The 8738-nt window shown below is 41.9% G+C and overlaps 1 protein-coding gene across 1 annotated transcript; it reads right to left on the bottom strand.

Annotated features, from left to right (window-relative positions):
* Nucleotides 1–702: 702 nt before the first annotated feature.
* Nucleotides 703–6971, bottom strand: LOC106580570 (phospholipid phosphatase 1). Its single transcript, XM_014161770.2, has 7 exons — nt 6813–6971; nt 6483–6650; nt 2846–2997; nt 2398–2681; nt 2171–2228; nt 1884–2060; nt 703–1655 (listed from the first exon to the last, which is right to left on the bottom strand). The coding sequence occupies exons 1-7, from the start codon at nt 6826–6828 to the stop codon at nt 1533–1535; spliced, it is 978 nt and encodes a 325-aa protein (XP_014017245.1). The 5' UTR covers nt 6829–6971; the 3' UTR covers nt 703–1532.
* Between the last annotated feature and the right edge of the window lie 1767 nt (nt 6972–8738).

Raw genomic sequence — 8738 nt, 5'->3', positions numbered from 1 at the left:
TGCTATAATGTCCTTCTCTGAGTACTCAACAGGTAATAATTGCAGAGCGCAGGCCATACTGAAAGCCTATTGCTTATACAGACAGTAAAAATGGTAGTACCTCACTGCTTGAGCGGTAATTTATGTAAAACACGTTTTTACTGGACAGCAACTAAACACCGACAGCAGATGTTACTTAAAGGACTAAGGTGAATTATGGTGCAAGTTACATAAGAATGTGTTTGATTTGAATGTGATTTCGTTCTCATTTGCATGCCCATAGTTTATATGTGTGTGGCTGACAGGTGAGGACACACCCACATTGGGAAAAGGGTTGAACAACTGAGAGAGACAGAACACAAATATTTCCAGTGAGTAGCCTACGACTCTAGTCTGTATTGTGGCTTTTGAGCAGTCATTAGGAATATGTTCCTTGTGTTCAGACCTCACCCTGCCTTCCCTCCTGAGCCTCTGCGGCCCAGAGGCCCCACTTAACTCTCATTTCAAAAAGAGACCCTTTATGTCAATGGGACATCCTGGTTAATTAAAGGTTGAATAAATAACAAAAAGCAGCCTACCCAGGCTATTTGACAGGTATGGGTTTGGCCTTTCTGTATGGGTAGTTTCTGTCCCTGATGATCTCACAAAAACAATGCACATATTTCTACAGTTTACAAAATCTGTCTCAGACACAGCACTTTTCCTCATACCAAAGAAGCCAAATGGAATGCCATCTTTCTTTATCGCAGATACAGTTTTTACAACAGTACATCAAAAAAAGATACAACAAACTGTAAAAAAATGTAATTTGTGTAGTTGCCATCATGATTTCTACTATTGGACACATTTGTTAGGAGTTTGCAGGGAGTTTTGAGCAAGTAGCAGCAACAATCTGGCTAAGGCAGTATTAAAACATATATACAGTACATAGTACATCATTTCAGATTTCAATAAGTCTCCTGGCTTTCATTTAAGCTTTGGGACATTAAGGGCTCACAGGTGTAAAATGTATTATTGGCCTGGCTGCACACTAATGGAGGCTGCTGAGGGGAGGATGGCTCATTAGAATGGCTGGAATGGAGTGAAGGGAATGGTATCAAACACATGAAAACCATTCCAGCCATTATAATGAGCCATCCTCCCCTCAGCAGCCTCCACTGCTGCACACATGGACACTCTGCTCACTGTAACAACTGGGATTTCATTCATTTCAAACAAAAGCTTCAACCCAACGCAAACACAACAGCTCCAACAACCTCAGACCTCGCAGGGTAAATGCACAAAGACCAGAAACCCAATCCACGGATCATTAGCTCAACACACCCAACCAAAGGAGACCCTAACCCTAGGCAAGATCATTGTCTCTGAGAGGGCTAGCAGCTGTCTTCAAGGCTCAGGCAAAGTGACCACCACGACAGCCAATGAACTGTAATGCATTGAAATAAATAACCATAGTCCTCCGTAGCGGATGGCAGGTAGTGGTAGCTAGCTTAGCATGCTACTAGTCCTCCATGCGTTGTCTGCTACAGTAAGTCCATGTTGTGGCCAAAGCTTCACTCTGTGCTTCCATATTGGTTCTCATTATCTGGGTTGTCCTGGAGACTGGTTTCGGACGTCTCCTCTTGTATCTCTACTGGATCAACAGGCCTCTTGAAGAAGTCGGACGCGTAGAACACCTGTGTTGGTAGAGCAGAGGACATTCTTTTTTTAAACAATAGAGACAGAAACTGAGAAAACGACTTATGGTGATACAACCATGAATGTGTGTGATGTTGTCTCTATGGGAATGAGAATAAAAGGTTTGTTTGCTAATTCCTTTATGTGTTTATCCTAATTATGCCAGTGCCCTTGGTGGTAGCGTGTTCATTGCTGTATTAAACCATAGCCTATAGCTAGCTACCCACTGTGAGTATTGCGACTATCGCCCCCTGCAGGAGGCCAGTAAGTACGTCACTCCAGTGGTGTTTGTAGTCAGAGATGCGCGACAGTCCCACGTAGACGGACATTGCAATCAGGAAGAACTGTATGGTGGGTCTGAGGAGCCTGGCCCACTCTGTCTGCAGTCTGGCCTGGACGTACAGCTACAAGAGGAAAAGGAGGACACCATCAACATCATGAAAGGGAGATATTGCTCAGGGACGAAGGAACAGTTGTAGCCTCCCTGAATGTAACAATTATCTACTATACTTACTGCAAGGAACAGCATACAGTACATAGAAAAAGATGAGTGACCAGAAAAGAAGGAAAGTCTGTAAAAACAAAAAGACAAAAGAGATTAGGGGAAGCTACAGCATGGCAAACACCTTTTGAGCTTGCATTTCCCAGTTAAGAGTTTTTCCCATTTTGATTTTGTAGCAATGCCTTCTCTTGGGATGTATCCAAGGCTTTGAGATATAACCCTCGGAGCCCTTACTGTACCTGGCCTCATCTACCATGTCCTTGTCCCCGGTACAGGTGAAGTTCTCGATGTAGCCTCCGGCCCTGCAGTTGATACGGTCCCACACAGGCTTACACACAGCCAGGAAGTGGGGCCGCAGTCGACCAATCGAGTACTTGGCAATATCCGTCAGTGATTGGCTAGCAGCAGCCCCGAATAGGAAGCTGGCCACTGCTTTATAAATGCGCGCCACGTAGTTAGTCCCCAAGGACGATTTGGTTTTGACACGAGTCATATAGACGCCAAGGCACTCACCACTGACTACCTGTAACAGCAAGAAAGTCATCTTTAACTGAGGTCAATTGAATATGTTAACATATTGTCTCATATAATTGCAGTTTTACCACAAACCTTTAAAACACACATGCCTGATATGTTGATGACATTTTGAAGAGAATATCTGAGAACAGGGCAGAGGTAATCACTTACCACAATCAGTGTGAAAGGGATCATGACTCCCCCCAGTAACTGGTAGGATATGGTGTCCTCTTTCAGGGGGTATCTGATGGACTCATCATTACAGAAGAAACCCCTTTTGAAGGGATTGTGCTGAGGGGTGAGGATCGCAAAGGGAAGTCCAACTGGAGAGAGAAAGATAATCAGCAATAGTCTCCTTGTTCAAACTATCTTTTGTAATTCTGTACAACAAGCTTTTGACTAAATGTTTTTATCAAAAGTCACAGGAGAAATGAACTTGCTAGGCAAAACCTGATACAAAACAATATCCAAATAAGGCGTGCTTGTTCATGTTTTCAGTTGATTTGGTTAGTCCATTTCTCTCCCTCCCTCTCACCTTACCAAATAGCCCAGCCATGGCCAAGTTAACAAATGAAGGTAAAAGTCAATATAATGAAGGAGGTAGAGTCTCCTAAATAACTAATAGAGTCCAGGATGTGAGTGGACAGCACTTCAACGATAACATGATTTGACAGACACTGTCCACAAACTAGAGCACAAAGATATTTCCTGGTCATGACATGGTAAAGAAAAACTCCTGGTTATTATATTATAGTCTTACTGTGCGTTGTCTTGTATGCTATTATAACAGTGGTACTGACCACAGCTGTGTTGCCTATCTCTGGTGGATGAGCAATGGAATGAATCAGCTGCAAAATAGGACACCCATTCATGACTTTCTCACACTGGTCTGCTCTCATCTGATTTCTATCTCACTCCTCTTATTCACTGTCCACAACATCAGGCCTTTACCAAGAGAAATTAACTATCCAATGTGACACCAATGGGATATTACCCATTGGTAACCACTGTCAGAAGCTCGGCATTCTCAACAACACTAACAGAAAGATATAGAAGAGTCAGCAGGGGTGCTGCTGTGGCCCAGGAGTGGGGAATACAGACAATGAAAGCAAATGCTGAAAAATAAGTTCAAAAGAGTAGCAGTAGAATTCCATGTCCTGATATCTCTTTCTGTCTCTCAAGGTAAGCCCTCTCTCGTATCATTCATTTGCACACTGCAGAAGGCGACATACACTCGTACGGCCCACTGTTTCCATAGCACAGCGCATTTCATCAGCTTCTATGTTTAACAGAGTTTGTTGTAAGTTCAAAATAGGTTTGCTGTTTCTTAAAATATCCTTCTATTCCCACTTCCAAACTTCACAGATAGTAAATTTGCTGTTTGAATCATGCAGGTTACACAACCAGCAATTGTTCTAAGCATTAGAGTCTACGTGAATAGGAGTGCTTCAATTAGCTATCTATTCCACCCTCTGGCCAGATTCTGGCCAGTAGGGCACATTCCACTCCGTCGCACTCCGTTGGCAGATTCCAGCCAAAATGAGATAACTAGCAGTCACAGGTCTTTGATTAGAGCTTGTCCTGTTATGTTGGGGAGTATGGACACCATATGCCATCCTTTGTTAAACATTCTGACTGCATCTAATTGATCACAAAGGGTGAAAAAAGATCCAGAACAATTCAGCATAGAACATTGCTCAAAGGGTTTTAAAAGTGCTACACTAGCCGCTAACTCCAAGTCACTCGTAGGCACACACTTACCATCCTTTTAGCTTCATTCTAAGGACCATGATGTGAAATATAGAGATTTGGCAAAAGGGTAATCACCAAAACACAGGTTTTAAGAGGTTTGAGTTGTTATCTGTTTTTGCAAATTTTTTCTGTGTAACTAAAGATGTTGCAGGATTTTGTTATTTTGTGATTTTGTGTAACGAATGACAGCATGACACTACTATATTATGAGAGAAACAAGTGTGTTTATGTCATTGAGCAGAGATGGCCAACTATCTTAAAACATCCCCAAAATAAGAAATGTTCTCCCTCCTGCTTCCATATTTTAAAAAGCAAAGTTCCCTGCCACTTTTGTGTTGACTCACAACTACTTAGTCACATAACTCTGACAAGTCTTGTCAAGACATCGTACTCAGTGTTGACCACATGAGTTCAGAGACTACAAAAACAATGGTCTTGTCGAAAACCATTACATGCGACCAAGACCCTTACCCAGAGTATCAAGACCCATCTAAACCGAGTTTAGATCAACACCAGTTGCGGACTTACCACTAGGCGGAAGAGGCAATTGCCTCAGGCCACACGTCATTAAGGGGCTTTGTGAGCTGGACATAATAAAAATGTTAAAAAGCATCATTTTTCCACTTGAAGCCCACAGATGGTATGCTGGATTTAATTGTAATTTTTTGTCAATGAACTACACAAAATACTCTGTCATGTCAAAGTGGAAAAAATAAAATAAAAATTAAACACTAATAATTCTTGATTACGTAAGTCCACCTTGATTGTACAATATTTGCACAATATTTGTTATTTTTAAAATTCTTCAAGCTCTGTTAAGTTGGTTGTTGATCATTGTTAGACAAACATTCTCAAGTCTTGCCATAGATTGTCAAGCCAATTTAAGTCAAAGCTGTAACTATGCCATTCAGGAACATTCAATGTCATCTTGATAAGCAACTTCATTGTATATTTGGCCTTGTGTTTTAGGTTATTGTCCTGCTGAAAGGTGAATTTCTCTCCCAGTTGGAAAGCAGACCAAACCAGGTTTTCCTCTGGCTGGATGTCCTTTGGGTGGTGGACCATTCATGATACACACAGGAAACTTTTGAGTGTGAAAAACCCAGCAGCGTTGCAGTTCTTGACACACTCAAACCAGTGCACCTGGCACCAGTAGTTCAATACCATGTTCAAAGGCACTTGTCTTGCCCATTCATCCTCTGAATGGCACACATACACAATCCATGTCTCAAGGCTTACAAATCCTTGTTTTTTTTACTTTATTTAACTAGGCAAGTCAGTTAAGAACAAATTCTTATTTGCAATGACTGCCCACCAGGGAACAGTGGGTGCCCCTGCCTTGTTCAGGGGCAGAATGACAGATTTGTTACCTTGTCAGCTTGGGGATTCGATCCTGCAACCTTTTGGTTACTGGCCCAACGCTCTAACTAGGCTACCTGCCTCCTCCCCTTCATCTACACCGACTGAAGTGGATTTACATCAATAAGGGATTACCGAGGGGAACTACTGGTTAAATGTAATAACTGAACCCCTCTGACTCGCTTGTTTAATACACAACCAGAAGGTTATATTCAAATAAACTGTGCTGGTCTGAATGATCTCATACAATATAGGTTATTGGTATCGTTTCCCCAGAAAAACAGAAGTGGTGACTTTCCTCTGCATGATATGTTAGGTTATAAGCTAAGTTTTAGCCTAGCTAAAACTAGAGCACAAAGATGTTTCCCGGTCATGACATGGTAAAGAAACACTCCTGGTTATTATATTATAGTCTTACTGTGCGTTGTCTTGTATGCTATTATAACAGAGGTACTGACCACAGCTGTGTTGCCTATCTCTGGTGGATGAGCAATGGAATGAATCAGCCGCAAAATAGGACACCCATTCATTCACAGACTTAGCAAAGCATATTTGCAATACAGTTGTAATAAAGAGATACCTCAATTGGACTGGTGTTTAGGCTGCAGTTGGCTAGTGCAGAATAACTTCTCACAGAAAAGGGAACTATAGGCCATGACACTGCCAACACCAACTGTATAGTACGTAGGCTACATACCGAGGATAAGGCAGGTAACGTCGAGAAGGACGAGTGGGATTCTGCCAGTTTCAAACATGTTGCGTCTCGGGACTTCTGTCTGACAAATCCGTAAACTCGTGAGCGTTCGGCTGCTGTCGGCTTTCTTCCGGCGAGATGAGAGACAGTCTATCTGTCGAACATGCCTGGCTATTTGTAGAAAACAATTAAAAACGTCGTTTTTAATATTGTAGGTCTTAACCTAAACCAAAAAAATAGGTCAAACAAAACTGTTTCTGTTAACCCAGGGGGATCCGTATACAGTCTAGTTTACAAACTACTCCTAAACCCTTTATGTTTTCAATCCCTTACCCTTTAAAATTGTCATAGCCCAACTTCATAATAAACAGATTTTTTTCAGCGAAAGGCGCTCATAATCTTCTGGCCCGTCTCGTACGATGCTCCGGAAATAACACAGGCAGGCTTCCAGTTGTGATAATGATGGGAGGTTGAGTCAGGTGAAGAGCCTATCGTGTGCTTGCTAGTGAAATACGACAGCCGTCGCCCGATGCTCGACTCGCTCCATCCCCTCCCCTTTGCTATAGGAAAGTTAAGTTTACGTCACTGTTGCTATTATTGGAAACTCCACGGCTCGAGGGTATGAAAAGTGTTCAATGGAACAGCACCCAACATGATCAATTAATTTACTCTGATTATGTTATCCAATTCTTAATAGAAGGATGATGATAACAGGGGTGTACATTTTTTCCATCCATTTTTACAGGGACGCAAGTTTCACTGGGGAGGGGGGAAATGTCCCCCCCCCCCCACATTCTGAAATTGCACTTTTGTCCCCCGGGTTTTAGCATTGGAATGTGACAGTGCCCCACCTTTTTTTCCCTGTTTTGCATGCTATTTTGACGTTAATATGTGTCACATATCAGTTTGCAAACAATGTAAAAAAATAAAAATAATAAAGCTGCATACAAACTTAGTCTCTTTTTTGCTTTCTTGAGTAAGTCAACTCCAAAATGCAGGTGTTTCAGCCTAGCTCAGTGCTTTCTGTGGTGTTGGGCCAGCCAGCGGAAAATACGGAGTGTAGGTGTTGGTAATGTTCTCTGGTTGCGCGTAATTGGGTAATGTTCTCTAGTTGCGACGGGATTGGCTCAGTATTCTGTCACTCATGGGGACACTACATCACCGCCAAATCTAAGGATAGAGTTAAAAAATTCAAGCCCATTGGATGCTGCCATAGAGTTACATTAGAAGTGCCCATCCAAGAAGGCTCAAGGTCATTGGCCACAGATAAAATGGCATCAATTCACGTTATATCTACAATAGCTTTGATTGGTCTGTCATACTATCAAAATTTTAGCTAGCAAGCTTGCATTCATCATTATGAATGAAGTCGACAATCTACTGGCAAATGCTTTTTAATCCTTGTCATATAAAGATAAATAATGAAGCGAAATTATTGATAAAACGTATCGGTGCTCATCGGCCATTGGACATAAACATTGGAAATCGCAAATTCAACAATGAGTGGTTTGCAAAGCGATCACTAGCCTGCTATACAGCGGAGTGGGTTTGTGGTTCCAAGTCTGGGTTTAAGGGTCTCTTTTCCAAGATTGAAAACATATACATTCAACATTGGCCATGCTGTCAATCCAGCATGACTTCTGCTGCACTCAAAACAACTGTAAACTCAGAACTGGGAAATCTGACTTCAGTGAGTTTAAGATACATGAAAACTCTGAAAAAAACGAGTTCTGACTGGGAAAATACATTTTGAATCGTCATCCAACTCGAAGTTGTATATCTGGAACTCGGGCCTCTTTCTAGAGCTCTGACCTGATGATCACTGAAATCATCATGATTCAACCTTGTCCTTTTACGACTTTCCAGATGTCTTGAAAGCACCATAAATCTAGAGAATGCCAGACTTTGATGCCAAAATTTGCCCACGATGGACCTCCGCGCCCCCTTCCTGTTCAAGTGAGTCCAAAAATGCCTTGTATGCTGCTGCATAAATTATGTAATAAGTCAGGGAGATAGCTAAGAAAGCAATACTAAGTGTATGTTAAGTTGCACACTGTTAGTTGCCCATGTGCCCATGTGCCTCACTCACTCTTTGCCTACGGTTCTGACTTGGTGGTGTACATGGAGCCTATAGCCACGGGGGGCCAGTACAGAAAAAAATGTATGAAATGAGTCGCTCTGGTTAAGAGCGTCTGCTAAATTACTAAAATGTAAATGTAAAATGTAATCATTGAATATTGTAAGAGCTTTCATTGTCTG

This window comes from Salmo salar, chromosome ssa20 (genome assembly GCF_905237065.1).
Source record: "Salmo salar chromosome ssa20, Ssal_v3.1, whole genome shotgun sequence".
Lineage (NCBI taxonomy): Eukaryota > Metazoa > Chordata > Actinopteri > Salmoniformes > Salmonidae > Salmo > Salmo salar.
This window is presented reverse-complemented; position numbering and strand designations above follow the sequence as displayed.